Source organism: Siniperca chuatsi, linkage group LG4 (assembly GCF_020085105.1).
Source record: "Siniperca chuatsi isolate FFG_IHB_CAS linkage group LG4, ASM2008510v1, whole genome shotgun sequence".
Lineage (NCBI taxonomy): Eukaryota > Metazoa > Chordata > Actinopteri > Centrarchiformes > Sinipercidae > Siniperca > Siniperca chuatsi.
Window position 1 is genome coordinate 22,099,855 of NC_058045.1, and position 22,686 is coordinate 22,122,540.

The window sequence follows — 22,686 nt, forward strand, 5'->3', positions numbered from 1 at the left end:
CATAAATGATGACAAACACCAAGTACACCACAATACTGGTATTTACCATGGAGGTATTAGTAGTAGGCCTATCTATGGAATCCGCAGAATCTCTATTAGAGGGAGGTTTGAGGCATCTCCTAAAACTCTGACAGACTGTAATATTTTTAGTCCTAAATTGAAATGGACTGTACTTGTATGCCTTTCTAGTCTTCCGACCACTCAAAGCGCTTCACACACTACATATCACATTCATAAATTGATGGCATGCTAACTGCTCATCAAAGTAACTAATCAATTTCCTGTAAACCCTCTCTGATTGGTCTTGCCTCTGCTCCGTTATGTTGAATGAATATACAAAATTACAACACTGCTGTCTTATTTAGCGACAAGCTGCTCAAAGTGGAGAATTATTTGGGGCTAAAGAAAAAAGTCTTCGGGGCTGAAGCCCCAAGCCTGGTGACACCCATGATCGCAATTATTGCTGTGACAATATATTTTCCAACAAAAGTAGTTATCGTGACAGGCCTAATCAGGACATCCCTTGTGGACAGTGTGAAAAGTAAGAATAAATACCAAACTAAAGACTCGAGCAATAAGACCTAGTTAAACAGGAGTGCGTTTTCTGTAGGCAGTGATCATTGGCCTGATGCATAAACACATATTTTTAAAGCAAAACAATGCATGACACCAATTAAATTAATTCATACACTCATTCATGGTCCCCAGAGGATGAATACTACAGAATTTGGTGATCCCCTGACTTTTACTTTTAGTGCCACCAGCAGATCAAAGCTTTCCACTTGCCTGTGAAATATTTTGACATCTACTAGATGGATTGGCACAAAATTTTGGTTCCGATATTCATGGTTCCCAGAAGATGTATCTTAATGACTTTGGTGATACCCTGACTTTCCTCTAGCACCACCATGAGGTGAACATTTGTGGTTTTGAGTGAAATGTCTTGACAGCTATTGGATGGATATTGGATAGGAAATTTGTTCGCCTTAGGGTGAATTGTAATAACTTCTAATGCCATCATCAGGTCAATTTTGATTTGTCCTATTTGTCCTGGTTTATGACAAATCTGCAAAACTAATGTAATTCCCATCAGCCTCAGCTCTATTTTGTATTTAGTGCTAATGTTACTATGATGCAACTATCTTGGCCCTAGACTGGCCTACAGAGCATCATACTCTTTTTTTCTTTTTTTTTTTTCTTTTACAACTTAAGTCTTATTTTTCATAACTTGATGTGGTGGTTCATCAAATAAATTCACCAATTGAGAACTGTGCAGAGAATGGTGAGTTTGAGGTGCATGAAAATCTTGTTTCGCCTAACTGTATGCTTTTTTAGTTTGCAACCCTTAAAAGGTGATGAAAATGCATAACATACTTATCTGTTGTGGAATGTCTATCCTGACATCTTTTTGATTGTGTGTATGTATGTATGTATATATTATAAAATCCCCCCTCTCACCTCGTGGGGTGGTGTGTGTCATCCTCAAGCTCCGGTCCTCTACCAGAGGACTTGGAGTTCGAGGGTTCTGCCAAGTATTTTAGCTGTTCCTAGGACTGCACTCTTCTGGACAGAGCCTTCAGATGTTGTACCTGGAATCTGCTGGAGCCACTCTCCCAGTTTGGGGGTCACAGCCCCCAATGCTCAGATTACCACTGGCACCACTGTTGCTTTTACTCTCCACATCTTTTCTAGCTCCTCTTTCAGCCCTTGGTATTTTTTGAGCTTCTCGTGTTCCTTCTTCTTGATGTTGCAATTGCTTGGAATTGCTACATCTAACACCACTGCCTTCTTCTGCTGTTTGACGATCAACACAATGTCAAACAGATATATGTTGATAGATCTCTCTCTCTCTCTCTCTCTCTCTCTCTCTCTCTCTCTCTATATATATATATATATATATATATATATATATATATATATATATATATATATATAATATAGGATATAACAAGTCAAGCAAGTCCAGAGTTTGGCTATGTATAGTAGCCAAACTGCCAGACAGACCAATATGTAGACTGTACGTGCATACTGTACACACAATTTTTAGCAGTTTTGTGACATGTACAATATTTGATGCTCTGTAAAAAAAACAAAAAAAACTGCAGTATGACTGCAGTTAATCTCATGCTCTGTCGCTTGTTTCTGTAGGCCTGTTTCTGCTAGCACCTGTTCAGATGGCCCCGACACCAGCCAGCATGTGCACACCTTTGAAGACGCTCAATGACAGCCTCAGCCACAGGCGACGGTACATGGTGAGAGAATGATGGCATGTTTGCAAGCATGTCTCAGTGAATGTGGAAGCACGTGTACAGTTGCCCTGCAGGTGGAAGGTCAGTGGTCCTAACGTCTGGACCAGGTGGGGAGGTCAGAGCAGTGGAAAAAATTAGTAGTAAAATCTTGACCCTCAACAAAAAACATTATGGTTATTTTAAAGGAAAATTTCACCCTCACATGAACACATTCTAGATATCATCTGTGTGTGATGTTCGGTGTATTCTCGGGGCCATTTTTAGACACTTTGTCCACTTCTGATGAAGTTAGTGATTTCCTGCCATTCCCAGAATGACTTTCACGTGACTCCAGCCAGCTAGACAATAATAGGAAACAAAAATAACGTAATAATAATAATAATAATAATGTGTATATATATTTATTTATTTATTTTTTACTTGCGAGAGACAAATTTGGAAAATAATGTTTCCCGAGATAGCCTGACTTTAAGTTCCTAATTTGGGACAGGCTCCATAAACACTTGTTCCTACACTTCCCATAATGCGACTTGATAGTATCTTTCATTAGAGCCTAGTAAACTGCCACGTCGTTAAAACTCTATGCCCCCTGGTTTCTCTTATAAATTTCCAAGCCCAAGTTGAGATGACCCTGATGACATCACTATGATATCACTTGGGTTATTTTCTCAGACTTTAAAGCTTCACCAGAGCCATAGACATACCTGCCAACACTTAGGTTGAATGCCCTCCTGCCCTGACTATGGCCCGTCTGCCTGCACAGAGAGAAGCTGCGCACATGCCCGTTGGATCGTGATGTGGGATTCCAGGTTTGCGGTAACAGATGGGTTGAAATTGTTTGTAGTTTGTGGATTGTGTTTCATAATCCACACACTCTGGCAATTTCTCTGGAGAGAGCTCCAGCCAGCTCACAGCGGGGTCTGTGAGCGTGTCTGGCAGCTCTGCTTCAACTTTCGGTGATTTATGGAAGCAGAGCTGCCAGGCACACTCACAGAACCCACTGTGAGCTGGCTGGAGCTCTCTCAACAGACCGGTCTCGTACACAAGAGGCTTATTTCTCTGATGGTTTGTTTAAGTATCACAACACAAATGTTCATTATATAAAAAAAGGGATCCTGCCTTTATCTCCTGTGGGGTGTTTTGGTGTATTGTTATTGTGACTGGCCAGTTTGTGGAGCTTCTCTTTGCTACTGCAGGAACAAAAATGTGAGTTGCTGTGTAAGCAGGCATACTGGGTAGGCTCGCCCATTGAGTACCAGGCTAACTATGGGTCTTCAGCGAATAAAGCTAGCTATTCTCAGTACGTTTCTATCATGATTCCAACTTACTCTGCGCCCATTTGGGTCCCACAAAATATGACAACTGCAGTACCTTGGAAAATAGTGATATGGGGCACTGAATATGATATATTTACTGTTTATCAGACCACAATGAGACAAGAATTACAGTGATTTACGGAGTTTGCTGATGGACAGATGGCTTTAACTACTTGTTGTTAGTGGTTAGCTACTTTAGCTGTGCTGCTAGCTGTCCCATTACCTGACTGCCCGAGCTGGGAGCTCAGTTCCACGAGCACTGTGGTAGTGTCATTGTTTTTGTTCCCACTCCAGGGAGAGTCTGGTAATCGACCGCAGCTATACGGCTAACTAGCTGAGAGCAGTTATAGCTACAGTTAGCAGCAAGTGAAGCTATCTGTTCATCAGTAAACTCCCTAAAGCACAGAGAGTTGAGGGAGAGCAGCCGGAGGACATCAGAGGGAAAACAAGAAAATATTTTCTGCATAAAATATGATCCAGTTTCGGGGTCCTGGTCTGAACCAGCTGTAAATCTCCTCGGTATAACAGTTGTGAGCCGACTGTCCCTCAGTGGCCAGAAGCCACTGTTGTGGCAGCAACAGTCGATCAACCAATAGGTGAAAAGTTAACCCCATGACACACAGCCCCCCTCATTTGCATAATGAAGCAGAAATGCATAAAGAAATATAAAAGGAAAAGAAATAAGTTTGGGGAAATAAATTGGGGGTGCGGGGTGGGTGCAAAGGGAAAATAATACATGCATAAATACATAAATAAATACTATAAAAAATTAATAATGAATGAATGAATGAATGAATAAATAAATGACGTGATAAAATAGAAAATAAATGGGAAAATAAATAAATAGGGGAATTAATACAAATGTAAACAGAAATATCAATTTGTGTCACATTTTATAAATTATTTAATGCCTAAATTAATTTTAATATTTTTGGTGCATTTAATGGCATATTAATTTATTTATTGAGTAATTTATTTATTTTTGGCAGTTCCGGTCAACAAAACAAAATCCAAACCTACATGGCCCTGTGTGAAATAGTGATTGCCCCCTAAACCTAATAACTGGTTGGGCCACCCTTAGTAGCAACAACTGCAATCAAGCGTTTGCGATAACTTGCAATGAGTCTTTGACAGCGCTGTGGAGGAATTTTGGCCCACTCATCTTTGCAGAATTGTTGTAATCCAGCCACATTGGAGGGTTTTTGAGCACGATCTGCCTTTTTAAGGTCATGCCACAGCATCTCAATAGGATTCAGGTCAGGACTTTGACCAGGCCACAGTCTTCATTTTGTTCTTCAGCCATTCAGAGGTGGACTTGCTGGTGTGTTTTTGTGTTTTCAGTCCGTAGAGTATTTTCCCAAAAGTCTTGGGGATCATCAAGATGTTTTCTGGCAAAAATGAGACAAGCCTTAATGTTCTTTTTGCTAGGATGAGTCATCACTGCGCTCTTGGGGTAATTTTGGTCGGCCGGCCACTCCTGGGAAGGTTCACCACTGTTCCATGTTTTCGCCATTTGTGGATAATGGATCTCACTGTGGTTCGATGGAATCCCAAAGCTTTAGAAATGGCTTTATAACTTTTTCCAGACTGATAGATCTCAATTACTTTCTTTCTCATTTGTTCCTGAATTTCTTTGGATCTCGAAATTATTTCTTGATTGAGAACAGGTGTGGCAGTAATCAGGCCTGGGTGTGGCTAGAGAAATTAAACTCAGGTGTGATAAACCACAGTTATGTTTTAACAGGTGGGGCTATCACTTTTTCACACAGGGCCATGTAGGTTTGCATTTTGTTTACCCTTAATAATAACAACCTTCATTTAAAAACTGCATTTTGTGTTTACTTGTGTTATCTTTGACTAATATTTAAATTTGTTTGATGATCTGAAACATTTAAGTGTGACAAACATGCAAAAAAATAAGAAATCAGGAAGGGGGGTAAACACTTTTCCACACTGTAAACAAGTGTTACAGCTTTCTGATTTATGAAATGCACATGCACATTTTCTCTCTCTCTCTTTTTTTTTGCGTTACAGAAGCACAACTTCCCCATCAACTACACCATCAGGGTTCACCATAACGAAGTCTTTAAACTGTCAAACATCAGCAGAATGGTAAAAATCATGATGCTGTCTCTTGATTTATTGACTCTTTTCCTTTTCCTGTCAGAGGACATGGTGGAAGAGATTCCTCAGATGATGCTTGCCGTGTGCCTTAAAAGTCTCACAAGGCCTGACTTCAAGTCTGTGACTTTACACCTATATACTATATGGTTATGTATTGTAGTGTACATGCTGATAAAATATCAAAATAAATTTGTCAAACATAGTTCTTTATCATTCTTCTTCATGTCACAGAGATGTGATAAACCTATTAATTACATTTCTCTCCTCTCCCCATCAGAGGTTACAGGTGGAGGGGTTGGATGAGCTGGTTCTCCAGAGGTTGTGGTTCCAGGTCAACCAAGGCGTGTTAAAAAAGGTAGGAAAATAGTCTGCGTAAAGATGCAATTTGTCAGATTTTGTCCAAAAACAATTATTTTATTTCCTGTGTGTTGTATGTTTGTGTTCGTATAATTTGTTAAAACTAGTTAAGTGCCCCTTTTCCTTCTCTCCCAACTGCCTGAACAGGTCTGAACTGTCAAAATGATTACACCATCTGTTTGAATTTTTATAATATCTTGTCCGCTCATTTTATTAGTCTTCAATTTACATTTTCATGATAGGAAATGGCATTGTAAGTAACACTTTAGAATACCAACTACCAAGGTATTATCACTTTGTCCATATTTTAAACCATACTTATAATTTGACAATATCTGTGCATACTGTCAGCCAATCAGAGCAGTCATCAATTATTCAGTTTTAAAAGCATAAATGGATGAAAACAAATGGAGCTTCTTCACCAAAGGTGACATACTGACATTTTGTCCTAATGGGTTATTGGCTCTCACTAAAGTTATTCAATTTATATTGTGTGTGTCATTATTGTGTGTAACACAAAGCATGTGTTGTCAATGGCAGATCTCTCTGTTTTTGACAACTAGAAAGCTATAAGAAGGTTATTTAAATTGATTGAGGGTCATATAATGCTAACAGCTGAAGAGTGCAGTACAGCCGTTCACTGTGTGGCACTAATCAAACACTGTTCACACAGGACAAGGTTTGTAGTGGTTCCACTGAAGTTGAAGCATCAAACAGATAGGAGTCTGCAGTTGTTCAGTCAGAGTTGAATGATATATGTAACATAGGAGAGTTGGGCTTGATGGTACACCTTATTTTGTAATAAGTGTTCAGTGTTCACTCATGTACAGGTTGTGCATTATATTCATTAATGTTAATTTATTGTTGCATATAGGGATGGACATTTTATATTCAGGTTCGACATCAAAAACCAGTTTGAACTAAAATTGGTGCCCGGAGAAATCTTCTCAAATGAGCCATGTTCATAAAGTAGTGACAGTCTGCTTGTGTGGTGGTATGCCTGGTGCTGACCACTGACAGAGTTGAAAGCATTGCTGACTTGAGACTGCTGAGAGCCCTGGGCTTCGGTGTAAGTTGAGTCCCCCACCCCAAACATCATACCTAGAAACACAGAGTACCAGTCACTGCACTTTTAGCAGTGAAAGACATTTAGTTAGTTGAATAGATGCAGAGAAATGCATGACACACCAATCCAAGAGATGCCACAAAGTCTACAGTTGGCTGTGGGAAAATGACTCTGCAGTGACTCTGTTAGTGCATCAAAGCTAAATCAAAAGTATTATTAACCCTGTTGCTTTCATTAAATATATTCAGTGTCTCGCATTTTTTCATTGTTGCTCAGCCAGTGGAAATATGTCACTCTTTCATCTGCTTTTGTTTTATGGTTTGAGCAAGTAAAAATGTGCCCTACTCATTTCTATTCACTTGTATCATGCAAAAGGAAAAGTTAGGGAGGAGCTCATGTTAAATGGAGTCATACAAGTTTAATGTTAAAAAGAGCAACTAGCAGGAGAAAGAAACATAAACAAGCTACAATATTTAACCTAAACAAATCCTGCTTCCTATGTGTTACTCATCAGTGTCATACTTTAAAAGGTCACAAGTAACAGTAGCTTATATTATCTCGTAGAAAAGGTTTCAGTCGTAGTCATCTGGACACTGTTTTTAGAATCAAGACGTTTCGGCTCACATCCGGAAGTCATTCTCAATTGTGAAAAAATGGGACGAGGAACTAGAAATTTAAGCTACTCTGTGTTACATAAGCCCTGCCCTCAAGGAAGGAGTCTACCTGAGTATCTGTTGATTAGCTAGTTTCACCTTAAGTAGCTTATGTTCAAAATATTTTTGGTTCAGCAACTCACTTTTGACATGTTTCCTTATATTTTTTCCACACAGAGATAGAATGCAGCTCTGAGGTGAATCATAAGACTAAACCTCAGTCAATCAATCAATAAAGATAATGATTTTAAAATCACATGTCAGTCATTGACTGATTAAGGGAACAGGCACATACTGTATGCTGACCAGGAACTTTTTTGGCCAATACACAGGAGCTTAAAGTAGTGCCACACCACCTATGCCTGCACCCACATTTTGCCTTCAGTTAAAAGCTAAAGTAGCGTCTGTTGCTCACCTGAATTAGTGGCGTGGGTCCCCGCAGCTCTCTCTCCTCTCTGTTGATGTGTCCAAGACCTCAGAGCCTGGGGCTTGAGCCCATGTAATCCTCAAAATGGGTTTGGTGATGGTCTCTCTCTCATACTCTCTTTCTGTTGGGTTTCCTGTCTCTTTGCTGCTCTGTCCCAACACCCACACCTGCAGTCTTGAACACTTACAGTAAGTGTGCGTTCACATGTAAACAAGCATGCGCTACTTAGGAAAACTGGCAACACCCTTAAACCACACTTGATGCACACTTTTACTAATTCTGAGTGGTAATTCTAGGTGGAATTTGCATTGTGCTTCCCTCATTGTCACTGTTGCCAAGTGCTTGCTTATGGTGGGATTTATTGGGTCTGTAAATAATATACGGTCCTATAGAGTACAGTCTAGTCCTGCTCTATAGGAAAAGTGCAATGAGATAACTTCTGTTATGAATTGGCGCTATATCAATAAAATTGAACTGAATTAATCAGAGCCAAGTGAGTTGCTCAATTCCTCACAGTCTGCTGCGTCACACCAGTACAGCTCCTGGTAGCAATGAAGCTGGTTTACCAACCACCAATAATCAATGAAAAAGTTGATTTCATTACATGTTGTATTCAACTTGAATGCAAAAACATTAAATTTAGTTAATTTATTGATCCCACTTATGTGTTCTGTATCTGAAAATTTAGAAAAGAAACTAAGCTTGAGTGAGGAGTCATCTATTAGCATGAGCGACAAAACCTCAGTTACATTACTATGTTAGCCTACTGTAGAAGATTTGAAAACAATGCCTACCTTTCACCTACTGGGCCTGTAACCTGAGAGCGTGGGCCTGCATGCTGCAGATTTGAATTTAAGATGTTCCTCCGTGTCCCTCCTGAGGGCCTGGGGGGGAACAGCTCCTGGTGGCAGCGCCTACTGGGTAAAAGGTGAATGGCACAGCTTAGTCTAAAACAGCAAATCAAACACAGGTTCAGGTTTTAGGTTTCGCATCTGTGGTTAATTACAAGTCTCACACCACCTCACACACCCCCCACCCACATGTGACATTAGTTGTGAGCCTCAAATTTCTTCACGCTTTAATCTACCAAAATAAAAGACTGTTCTGAAATTCCTTTTCATTTCTTACAATCAACAAGCACTTAGACACTGTTTACAATTACAGACAACATTTGATTGATTCAAGTTTTTTATTTTACAACATTTAATTTTGTCTATATACAAGTATGTACACGAGCCAAAGGTCTGAATGGAGAATATAGTTGAGCTTGTTGTTTGCTGTCTTTAAGTTTAAGAGCATCTTATTTCAATTTTGCAAATTGAAATTTCAGATCATCCGGGTTATGCCAGAGAGACATCCTTCACGTCCATACACCACTGAGTTGGAAAGCCGCTTCAGGGATGCAGAGGGAGTCTTTGTACAGGCGCATCCCGCTGAGGTAAGCTAGGGTTCATGTATCTGTGCAACAGCTGTATAAAGCAATTCAGTTAGTATGTGAATTTTCCTCAGACTGTAAGGGTCAGAGGATATTTGGCAGGAGACAGATGTCACATTGATCCTATTTATTAATATTGGGAATGAATGCCCTTAGCATTAGAAAATTAAATGTGGCTTCTATTTATGATCCATCAACAGTTCAGAAAGGTCAATTCGGTACGCTCATTGATCATTCAGTGAAGTGCGTATGAGGGATATTTTTCAAGGTAATGAGTACTTTGGCGGTCTGCTAAATTTAGTTTCTCTCTAATGGTGACTCATCTATGCTGGTATTTTATCACAGATCAAACATTCCAGTCCAGTTTCTAAATGTGGTGCAAAGGGTCAATAGGTCACACTATTGTGCTTTCCAGCAGATGACCACACACGCACATGCACGCACGCACACACAAAAATTCACAGCTACAGTACATCTCTGTAAACGTGTTCTTATCACACCTTTTGATCTGCTTTTCAAAACATCAACAAAAGCTTATAAAGTCTGAGCTTTTGCATCATTTTGTGATTATGTGCTGCCATTAAAAATAATGAAATGGTTTCAAAACAGTATCTTGACTAAACTTTGACATATACCAGTCTGTGATAATCCATCAACATATATTCCTCTGATCTTAACTATTAGTCAAAATAATTAATAATTTCTGCTTTTTTTTTAAACTCAAAGATGAGGCATAATTTCATATAAATGAAATTTATTGACCATGGATTCCAAACAGAAGTGTAAAACTAGGGGTAACGAGTTGGAATTAAGTTGGCTAAGAAGGTGTAACACAGAATTGGGTGATAACTTATACTGGGTGCTTTAAAAATAGGCAAACCTGACCGGGTCAATTTTGACCCGGGAGGGCAAAAGGTGCATGGTCGTCGGGAAGACAACACAAAGATTAAGTCCAATTATTATTGAATTTACCAATTAAGGAACTGGGATTATTTTAAGATAAGAGAAATAGTGGAGTTAGCTTCTTTGAATGATACTCTCTGTGCTCACTGTAATTGTTGGACAGAGACTGGCCTGTTTAAATGTAACAGGTGGACACACATACAGTACATTGTCACCATACTGACAGTTAAGGTGATTATGCGACCAAAAACAAATAAGTGAACCTAAGTAACAACAACCAAATATTCAACATTTTGTGACCTCACATGTCATTTAATTGAGGTCCTGTGTGTGGGTAGATGTAAGGTGTGAGGACTCACAGCCTGCTGGGGCAGACTAAGTAAGTAACATTTTATTTTTATAGCACCTTTCAAAACCTAGGTTACAAAGTGCTTTGCAACAGGACCTGAGGGGCATAGCAGAGGTATAAGGCATTAGTAGTTCACTAATTTACTCTGGAGCAAGATTATTTAGAGCTTTACAGATAAGGAGGAGGAGACTAAGGCTAAAGGAATCACAAGTTCAGCGTGAACACTTTGAAATATTATGGATTAACGCATGTGTTGGCTTTCTCCAAATGTAAATGGTTGAAATATTTAGGAAAAAGTGTTTGATGGAAGAAAAAGCACAAAAACTTCCCAGAGTAGAGGGGAGGGCAGGATTTATTGCTCATCAGGTCACGATCTTGTGCATATTGACCTTGCATAACCACCATAAATATCATATTTTGAAATGCTCATGCGGAATGGATTTTTTGATGCTGCGTCACACTACTGATTTGATTTATGTCTTAGGCAATATTGACATTTTTAGATGCAAAGCACCTCATGGATCCACATCCATTTACTCACTCATATTGAGCCTACCTTGCTGTCTCTCACTCATGCGTGTGTGTCTGTGTGTGTTTTCGTGTGTGTCCAGGTGTTCCAGCAGGAGCTTCCGGAGACTATCCAGGACACTTGGGATAATTTAACAGAAGAGCCTGACAGAGTGCCAGAGTCCAGCTGGCGATTTGCTTCCCCGAAATCCCTCCTGGACAACTTCTGCCACACCATGCACTGCCTCTTCAGCGAGTGCTTTGCCAACACAGAAGCGCAGCAGGACTGTGAGTACAACAAAGGGAATGTAAATTCAAAACCCTATTATGCAAGAATTGGTACTTTTTGCGACTTGGCTCCCCTACAGTGTGGGAGTACAAATAATTTTTACACCACTGTTGCCAATGAAATGGGCTGCTTGGCTTATGATCAAAAACTAGTGAGTCGACAACTTTGCTAACACAGCCAAACATCAACAAAGTTAAACAACACAAGCCAGCTAATATTACTTACTAGTCAGCAAGAAGGCCAGCTCGGCGTCTGTCTTGCAGCCTTTTATTTCGCAAAGCTTTTGCCAATGACTAAAAGCCAGTCAGAGATTTACTTGTGTCCGGCCTTTTGCTCGGTCACTCTCTCTTTTTCTCTTCTTAGCCTCCTCTGTCATTGCCTCTTCGGTCTCTTTGCCTCTATTATGATGGCCGTACTGAGAATGCCGAGCTAGCTTCTTCTTATAGTTAGCTGAAGACCCATAGTTGGTGGTGTGTGCCATAAAGCGTTACGCACTTCTCGGGGGGGATCATACACACTCAACCCACATTACATAGTGCAAGAACAGGCGTTCGGGGTGCGGAATGGGAATGAAAGAGGCACCATTCACCCTCAAGTATTCACCTCTCATCAATCGTGTGAAGCCATCATTACTGGCCCATCAATGGCCAGAAAACTGCCCAGCGCATCACAGGGACTCCACTTCCAGCCACTGAGGACATCCAGAGGACGCTGTCTGCGTCGAGCCTGCAGCATTCTTAAGGACCCCTCTCACCCTGCCCTGAGACTGTTTTCTTTCCTGCCTTCCAGCAGGCGCCTCAGGTGCCTCCGGTGCTTTATTGTTTTTGCTACATGTACCACAGGTTCATTTGCACTACCGGACTATTTATTTATACATATATTGCATAATTTGCACTCCAGTACTATGTACTGAATACTGCAATAACTCATCTATTGCACTGTTAACTATTTCCATAATTTGCACTACTTTATATTCATTGCACTACTGTTCTGCCCAGTCCAATTCATTATTGTACATATCCATCAGTATACTGTTTATAGTAATGCCATATGTATATAATGTCCATAGTACCACTTGTAAAATATTTTCATAATACTGCTCTATCCTGCATTTATGCACACACTTTATATCCTGCACTTGCTTATTGCACTTCTGGTTAGACCTAAACTGCATTTTGTTGCCTTGTACTTGTGCATGTGTAATGACAATAAAGTTGAATCTAATCTAATCTAAAAAAACATTCTACCTATTCCAAGTCAAGGTACCATCAAAATGATTTTGAAGCCGTTATTTTAAGGTAAAATAGTTGCATAAAGGAAAACGATTAGTCTAAACTGCCCAGGCAGGACATTACAGCATGTAGGAGTCCTGATGTCAAAGGATTCGTCAACATTTGTTTTTCATCTACATTTTGGATATGGCCAAGACACTGAAGCCATGATCTGCCTCCTTTGGGGTTAAAAGTTTTGCATATATGTGGATGTGCATGTTTTCACGTCACATGCACATTTGTCAATCAGGAACCAACTCAAGTGTGAGATTAGATTTGACATAAACAGAATTTATTAGACAGTCAGGACAGTACATAACCATAATTTGCTGTTGCTCAGCCTTACTATGGAGGATGTTTTCCTCTTTCACTCTCAGTCAAAGTATAGCTAAGCCTTTGATGCTCTGGGTCGTGCTGGAGCCTTCGTCACGCCATTTGGACAAATTGGCACCAGAAGTGATAATATGCGCACAGAAAAAATCCATATCACTAATATTTCTATTCCTACCTGTCAAAAACATTGCAAAACACACACACACACACACACACACACACACACACGCATTTCTTAGCAATAGAAAATACCAAAATGCTAATAATTATTTATAGTTCCAGCAAAGCATTGTAAAACTGTTCCAATACATCCCAAAATCATGGGAATGGGGCAAATCATAAAATTACTAAAATGCAGTTGACAAAATGTTGCACAATCGTAGAAAAGGTTTCAGTCGTAGTCATCTAGACACTGTTTTCAGAATCAAGACGTTTCGGCTCCCATCCGAAAGTCATTCTCAATTGTGAAAAAATGGGACGGGAACTAGAAATTTAAGCTACTCTATGTTACATAAACCCTGCCCTCAGGAATCTGCCTGAGTATCTGTTAATAGCTAGTTTCACCTGAAACTGACCTAATAGTTTCCAAGATGGCCCAGTAATCAGTAATCAGGCCTATTGTTTTCTGGCTACATCTACTTCATCACTGTTAAGTACCTGATTAGCATGTGATTGGCGTGACCAAGGTGATAATACACTCTGATAGACTTTGGGCAGATTGAATCTCAGACCACCATTTCTGTTCAAAGAGGGGTTCTCTTTTTTCACAAAAATGGCTTCCTTGATGCCCCGTTCAAACCAACTCTTCTCTCTACTAAGAATCTTCACCTCGCTGTCTTCAAATGTGTGGTTTGTAGCTTTTAGATGCAAATGCACAGCGCTCTGTAATCCTGAGTTAGCGTGTCGTCTGTGCTGATAAAGTCTTTTGTGAAGTGGCTGTTTGGTTTCACCTATGTACCGTTCTTTGCAATGTTCCTCACTGCACTGAATGGAGTAGACAACATTGCTCTGTTTTTGTGTGGGCATCTTGTCCTTAGGGTGAACGAGTTTCTGTCTTAAAGTGTTGCCTGGTTTAAAGAAAACAGGAACATCGTGCTGCCTAAAGATCCTTTGTAGTTTTTCAGACAGTCCAGATACATAAGGAATGGAGACACCGTTCCTTCTTGGTTCTGTTACACTTTTGTCCTGTTTTTTGGCTCTTTTAACTTTGTTGATAGCCCAAGTAGAATAACCACAGGCTGAGAGTGCATTCTGGACATGCCTTTCCTCTTTCTTCTTACCCTCTGAGCCGGTGGGCACTTCTTGGGCTCTGTGTTGTAATGTCCGGATTACACCCAGCTTGTGCTGTAGTGGATGGTGTGAGTCAAAGAGCAAATATTGATCCGCATGTGTTGGTTTCCTGTACACTTCTATCTGGAGCTTTCTGTCCTCTCCTCTGAGTGTAGAACAATCAAGAAAGGCCAAGCGGTTCTCTTTGGCATACTCACGCGTGAACTTGATGTTGGGGTCCACAGTATTGATATGCTCTGAGAACGCTTCCAAGTCTTGTTTCTTGATTTTCACATAGGTGTCATCCACGTAGCGGTACACAGAACACTCCTGGACGAATGAGGGACTACACCGTCTTAAAATGTTCCACACTTTTTCATTCATGCAGTAACTTGAAAGGAGATTTAGTTGTAGAATAGTGCACTGGAGTACAACTGGAAAAGAAATTTAACAGGCCTCCTTTTGAGTCTAGTGGAATAGTTTACATTTGTAACCTATTAGTGTGCAGCACTACTTATTAAGTGGGATAAAATACTCTGTGGTTCATTTTGTGTTTGTGTAGTAGACTTGAAAACAGGTATGTAATTGAAGTTGCTCTGCTCCATGAGCGATGTGCATCTGGTCTGACGAAGCCTTTATGGCTCCCTGTCTACGTTCAACAAGAGCGCGGCAGATCACCAATGGATGCATGTGTTGGTTATGTTCACTTAAAGGGCATATCATTAAATTGTCAATTTAAAAAATCTTAAATTGACAAGACATGACTAAACTTTACCTAAGCATAATGGACACGGAATGCAATATGTTTGTTAGAATGTTTAGGTAATGTAGGCATTTACTACAATAATGCTACCTTGGTCATACACAAGAGGATATTCCCTCAACCCCTGCAAGAAGAATTTATTAAGGCGGTCAACATTTAAAGTTTTAATTTCTATCATTTATACTATCTGTTTCACAGTTCATCTCCAAATATCAAATGGCAGTGTGCATCACAATCACAGAATCTGTTAGCAGCATGCTGCAGTAGCATACAAATTGTCATAACTACAGCAGCCAACACGTGACACATTTCAGTAGCAGATGGCGATGTGATGAGCAGCAAGACATCACTGTCCTCCTTCTCAGCTGAGTCAGTAGATAATAGCTGATCAGTTATTTGTTGCTTGGATGGATTAATTTAAGGGTGGCCCTACACTGCACTCTCAGCAGTTCTGCATTTTAAAGATGTGATCTGTGTCAATTCACAACTGAAAAGCAGTGAATGCAAACGGTGAAACGTGTCAATGTTATAAAATGCTTAAATCTACATGTTAGCCTGCATTGAATCAAATTTCTTAATCGTAATCAAGTTAAAAAACCTTTTAATGCAGGAAATCCTCATATGACGTGCTCTACTTTTAGTAACGTGTTCATTGTGCTTTTGACCCATTCGTATGAGGCACTGTAACTTTCACAGAGGCTTTATTCTGTCACTGTAGCTACACACACATAACTGCTAAACCTCAGAATTACATTATATACAGTCTGTTCAGTAAGGCCGACCAGTATCCCTCACTGGTCAGGTAGAAGGATAACTCACGTTGACCTATTAAAGGAATTGTTCGACATTTTAGGAAATACTCTTATTCACTTTGTTGCTGAGCATTACAGCTAGCAGCCGATTAGCTTAGCATAAAGACAGGAAACAGGATAAACAGCTGGCCTGGCTCTGTCCATAGGTAACAAAACCTGCATACCAGCACCTCTAATTGTCACTAATTAACATGCTATATCTTGTTTGTTTAATCTGTTCAAAAACTTAAGTGTAAAAATGACAATTTGCATGACTTTTCATGGCTGGGAGTAGTTCCTGAAGTCTTTGCTGGTTGCTTGGCAACTGTTCCTGACCAAGTAATATTCTGGCACATAAGCCCCTTTAAAACAGCAAATAGTCGTTTTTACACTTAAGTTTTGTACCAATTAAATAAACTAGATATATCATGTGAATTAGTGAGATTTAGAGGTGCTGGTAGGTGGATTTGGACAGAGCCAGGCTAATTTTATTTTATTGTGGTATTTTATTTCTCTTGTTGTGAAGCACTTTGTACTTTGTTTTGATAAGTACTCTATAAATAAAGTTTTATTATTATTATTAATTTGGATACTTCCGTTAGTACACTTCCATGGCTGTTGTGAACTTACTGGAAATGACGATCGCTATCTTTTGCGGTACCTAATCATCCCAGACTGCTAAATGAACCCAATAAACATACTGATGGCTTCTATCCAACAACAGTATAGTGGTACTTAGTGGGGAAAAAACACATGTATAACTTACATTTGTATAGTGTGGTGTTCACCAGAGCAACTGTTGCAGCTTCCTCACTTGCCATTTTCACAAGTTTGGTGGTCCCTCCCCTTCCGCTACCTAGCCAAGATGGCGACAATTGAGGGTGAGAAGTGTCCAGCGTTCTTCACTCAAATTTTTGACTGTTATGAGTACACCATCAGGGCACTTAGTGCATTTTGCCATAATGTGAATGCACTTATGCACTCAAAATAGCGTTAAGTGTTAAGTATGGAAGAATGCAAATTGAGACACAGTATAGCTGTTTCCCCCTGTTTCCAGTCTTTATGCTAAGCTAAGCTAGTCGGCTGTTGGCGGTAGCTTCATATTTAGCGCACAGAAATGAGAGTGGCATTCATCTTCTCATGTAACTCTCGGCAAGAAAGCGAATAAGTGTATTTCCCAAAATGTTGAGCTATTCCTTTAAGCACTTTGCTGCATCATGCAGAAAAATATACATTTCATGTATACCACAGAGGATCTTTCAAAATCCATCCTGCATGTATTTTGAGTGGCCAAAAAATATACTTTGCTTGCAGATAAAAAGTTGTTATGTGTTTTAATGTGATAAAATAGATGCCTCACTATTTCAGGAAATCTATGTGGATTGGACATTAGCCAGATACTATTAGTTTAATATGCTGCTACAGTGGTCCAAGTCTCTGTGGTTTAGTCACAATCCTATATCAATACATATTCCACCAGCATAGTGCAGTTTGACAGTACAGCTGCAACTACTTTGTATGTGACTCCTCAAACAACCAGGCACTCAGTTGGTGACAAATGATGATGATGAAAGATGTAAATGTTTAATGAAATTTCTCTTCTCTTCTGTTTTTCAGACTGTGATGTTTCTTATTGGAGGAAAGGCAGGAACAAAGTGTTACAAACCGGAAGCTGAGAAGAAGACAGCAGGGTGGAGTTGTCCCTGTTGATACTGATAAAGGATTGGTATCATAATCTCCCTTGAGCTATGGGGAGAGGGGTAAAAGGACAATTTGTAGGTACAGTAACAGTATTCATGGTGATTTTAGGAGCATAATGGACTTTTTGCTAAAAATGAAAAAAAAATCATTTGGGAGTAAAAGCTCCAACTCCTCAGATTTTCTAATTCTCTGTCAGTCAGGAAGCCTGAAGTATCTGTCTCTTGATGACATCGCAGATTGATGCTTTGATACTTGGGTTTCAACCTTTGAAAGAGATGTGTTCATGTTCACATATATTGACTAAATCGATGTATGCTCAGTATATTAGATATCACTGTGGCTTTGCCAAATCTCTACCCAAAAAGCTTGTGATGTGCTTCAATGGACCTGCATGGTTCCCCTCAGAGACCAACAAGTTGCAGTAAGAGACTATTCATCGGATTGTTATTACATTGAGAAACTTCAGCTGACTGACCATAGCCAGACCTCTCTTCCATGAACACTTCTTTCAGACATCAATAAGCGAGAAAGCGTTATTTTTAGAACTGTGTTATAGGCCCACATTACATATTCAAAATCTGTAAAACAAGTTTGTTCATTTTTAATGACTGAATATTTTTATGACTCAATTACCTATGCAAAGCTTAAAGAGTGACCATCAGCATTTCAAATATGCATCACATCAGTCAGAATTAGTTTATACTTTATAATCAGGCCCCAAATCTAGATACAATGCTGAATTTAATAGTCTTAAATAGATAAATAATCTAAAAATAATTACGTGGAAAACTATTTGCTTAAAATGTGCAAGAGGCTGCTTTGGGGTATTTTCAGTCGGTCCTTTCAGAATTTCAGCTATGAACATGCGAGAAATCCCTGCATGAAAGCTGTAAAAATGAGACCTGAAACTCAACTACATACCATTGCAGACATTATAGGAGTAGTTATTCTCAACATTCAGATCTTTTACACTTTACATTTTAGTTTTACGCCAACAAATTCTGATTTTACTTCAAAGAAAATCAATACGTCCTGTCATTTTCTTTTCTGTCTGAGATTGTTTTATTTTTTCCACTCGTGCAGTTTAATTCAAGGCTATGTTGTCGCTGTTAAATGAAATGTATTAACTTGTCAGGTTTTGAGGAGTCAAACAGCTATGTTATAAAGATCATACTTTAGTGTAATAGGCACCATGGCTGTGAGGCTCAACGTATAAAAGATAATGCCGATCTGTGAAAGGCAGAAAAATTAAGGCAAGTCAACGTTATTTGTTCAACATAATATCACATGCAATGTCAATGGACCTTACAGGCCCAAATCAGCAGCGATTCTTAACCAGAAAAACTGAACCCAAAACCTGTGTGCATGGGAGAAACCTGGGGAGAGGCAGCTCAGATAAACATTAAATGAAAAATGAATAATAAAAAAATAGGAAAATATTGGATATTGAAAACTGTTAAAAACATGAAGTGATCACATGCTTGCTTTTTTGAGCTGTGAGGTGTTACTGTTTGTTTCAGCTCTTGTAGAAATAATCCTGTGTAGACTGTCCTTTAACGGGATTTTGTATACAGTGGTGATTCGACACTGCTGTGGGCATATAGATTTTATGCTCCATTTACAAACAAATACATACTGAAGTAAGTACTTTCTTTTAATCAGTAGACATACTGTACATATAAAAACAAGATTGGGCCGGCAACTAGCTCCCTGGTTACAACAGCAGTCAAATCTGCTTGGAGCCACAACTTGTTAAAGATCAATTGAAAAATTGACCCTTTTTACAAACATGGCCAACATACTTCCACAGTAGTGTAAGAAATAGTCCGCACTGACAGAACTCGTAGGCTCCAAATGCATTGGACACTTTGTACTTGCAAATGTGGAATGAAAACAGCACAGATGTTGTAGCTTCAAGCCTTCTTCAGTGTGCATGTACATATTTGACCTCACTCACAATAAAAAAGATTTAACCGAGAATCGTAAATACAAACTAGCTAACCCATGACCCTGGATGTAACACATGACATACAGCTACCAGCTAATTCCAGCTACTAGCCACTTAACAAAAACATTCTTTTCCAAAATATCTAATAAATTAAGGCAAGAGTGCGCATGTTTACTGTGTACTGTTGAGATTGCTGAATTGTAAAGTTAGGATAAAAAGCCTACTCCTAAGAGTGAAAAAGGCTTTAGGTTAGGCTATTATGATTCAAAATTGGAAATTATAATGTATTTTGTGTATCAATTAATTCCTTTATTCTTTCAGTTTGGCCATTTTTAGTTAAAGCGCATTGAAAATAGACTTGACATAGTTTCTATTAGGAAAGTAGGAAAGGAACCCAAGTAAAGTAGCCATTCATTCTCTTTTAAGAATATTTTACAGTAGATATAAGAGAAGGCATTTGTTAGTTATGCAAACTTTAGATACACCCAACAAGTGTGCTACAGATGTTTCAGTTGGGCAACTAAATGTACCGTCTTTGATATTTTAAAGCTCATCTTATCTAATGGACCAGGTGCTAAAAGATGAAGACCTTCTGCTGTGCTGTTGTAAATCATCAGGGATGCAAACAGGCCAAATCTCTGTGAGCTGTGCTACAAGGATTAAATGCTAACCAGGGATGTGCATGACCTATTGGTAACCAAGCCTCTCGCTGAAAAAATGAAAGTGAAAGTAAGGTGAAATGCATTTATTCTCAGGTCTCTATTTGTTGCAGCCAGTCAGTCACAGTGAGGTGGGTGGGATCAGTCATTTACAGTGGTGGGCATAGTCAGGGGCTCGAGATTATTTGCTCACTACTTCACACACTCGATGTTTTTGAGCCATGTTTTTGAATGTGAGTTGCAGTAGTGGTGACTTTTATCTCTATGCACCTGGTTCATTGCCTGCAAATCCTGACTTGCTGGTTTAGTTAGTAGTTAGTAGTAGTAACTGTGTTTATTATGATAGCATATTTCACATGCAGTTGTTACCAGAGTTGGTTTCAAAAACACACTCATAATTCTGTGCAAATAGAAGAATTGCACACATTATTTTTGTGTTTAAAATTAAATCAAGTGACATTGTAAGTGGTATCCTTTATGATTTGTGACTTAACCAAAAATGAAAGAACGTATAAATTCAACTAAAAACCCCCCAAAACAAAGTAACACTATGGAATATCATTTTTAAAGTTTGCATTACATAAAATGATATTTACACCACAGAGTTTGAATAAATAATGTGGTGTTTCACTTTACGCCTCAGGTATTTGTCCCATAGAAAGTTGAGTTACTCGCAAGACTGCACAAAGTGTCTATTTGTGAAAGCTTACTGTATGTATGAAAGTTAGTTTCAGTTCATGCGTTCACTCCTAACTTAACATATGATGTATGTTCAAGCCTGGCAAGCCTAATTGTGTCACTCTTCAGGAGGGAGAATGATGATGTGCAATGATTATGTTATATACACAGCAATGGGTTTGGGCCTGAGTCTGAAAGGAGCTCATTGACAGGTTTCTCATGTTTTTAATGGGCTAAGCTTGGTTCTCATATGCAAAAGAAGCTCTAGAATGATAACTATTGGTGTATTGCTAGAAATGCAATAAGTGTATTTTTATTATACTTTATCAATCATATGTAACTGTATGGTTGTTGTTTTGTAACCATAAGAGCATTTTAAGGTGTATTCAGAGATCCCTTATTGTGAACATAAAGTGATATTTCCCACAGCTGTCTGGTAACAACAGAGAGATGAAAACTGCAAACACATAGATGGTGGTTGTCTGTGGTCTTTAGAAACAGTTTTTTATACACAGGATATTGAATTTATTTATTTATTGGAAATGTATAATGCTACGTGACAAAACTTTTGTGAAAGAAATAAAAATCACTATTTTTATCAACTAACCATGTGTCCAGATTCAAGTCATTATTAAAGAGAGTCTTTAAATACGCTATCATTGTTATTTCAATGTGTGTGCAGTTGTCTTGCATCATAAAATGCAGGTCTTTAATGCTTGTGTTGGTCATATTATTTCTCTAAAAACACAGCGGGTTGTTTAAAGATCACCTACATATCTGTCTGTCAGACAGAGATGTGAAAATGCCTGTTGGTCTTGTATTGGTATATGAATTTTTTTTAATGAACCTGGTTAATATAAAGGTTAGAAAAAAATAATACAAGTTAAAAGTAGGATAATGCAAATGAACAAAGATATTTTCTTAAATGCTGAATTAACTCTAAAAGTTAGTACCTGTAACCAAGAGAGAAAATACTCATGTAATTGTGTAACATAATACTTATGTTGCCCCATTATCATCTGTGAAATGTACTTATATTATCAAAGGTACGAGTTGGCTCCGGATTACGGATTGGCTCCTGTCAGATTATATTATTGGATTATTATTACTGATGTATTAACATGTAAAAAGCATTTTAATGTTGTACCTGGCTGAGGTGGACTTAATTTAACTATTGTATATACTGTTGGGCAGTATATAAAGTCATTTCATCTACAGTAATGCATCATATTTTATAAACTGACCCTATGTTTTGTATGTAAAATCTTAATCTGCAAAGTAGCTGGTAACTATAGCTGTCAAATAAATGTAGTGAATTCCCACTGAAATGTCACGGAGTAGAAGTACTAGCAGAAAATTGAAATACTCAAGTAAAATACAAGTATCTCAAGATTGTTCTTATAGTAGAGTACTTGAGTAAGTGTACTTGGTTACTTTCCATCACTGGAAATAGATCAACTTTTAAAATGCAGGCAACGCAAAAGATAGGAAAAAGGAGCATCAAACAGGCTCCAATACAAATACATATAGTTTGTCCGTCTGTACTTACCTTAGCCAAACCAGCGAACCCAGGAAGTTGAGGAAGTAGCAGGGGAAAA

The 22,686-nt window shown here is 38.8% G+C and overlaps 1 protein-coding gene across 3 annotated transcripts in view; it reads left to right on the forward strand.

Moving 5' to 3' along the window:
• The window catches only part of il34 (interleukin 34), a 43,190-nt gene extending 21,496 nt beyond the window's left edge, over positions 1–21,694 (forward strand). For all 3 annotated transcript variants that reach the window (XM_044193917.1, XM_044193916.1, XM_044193915.1), the window contains 6 exons: positions 2,149–2,252; positions 5,600–5,677; positions 5,967–6,044; positions 9,523–9,630; positions 11,491–11,674; positions 17,720–21,694. In XM_044193917.1, the coding sequence (XP_044049852.1) occupies positions 2,149–2,252; positions 5,600–5,677; positions 5,967–6,044; positions 9,523–9,630; positions 11,491–11,674; positions 17,720–17,778 (611 nt within the window). In that variant the 3' untranslated portion in view covers positions 17,779–21,694. The remainder of the gene's footprint in view (positions 1–2,148; positions 2,253–5,599; positions 5,678–5,966; positions 6,045–9,522; positions 9,631–11,490; positions 11,675–17,719) is intronic.
• The last annotated feature ends 992 nt before the right edge of the window (positions 21,695–22,686 follow it).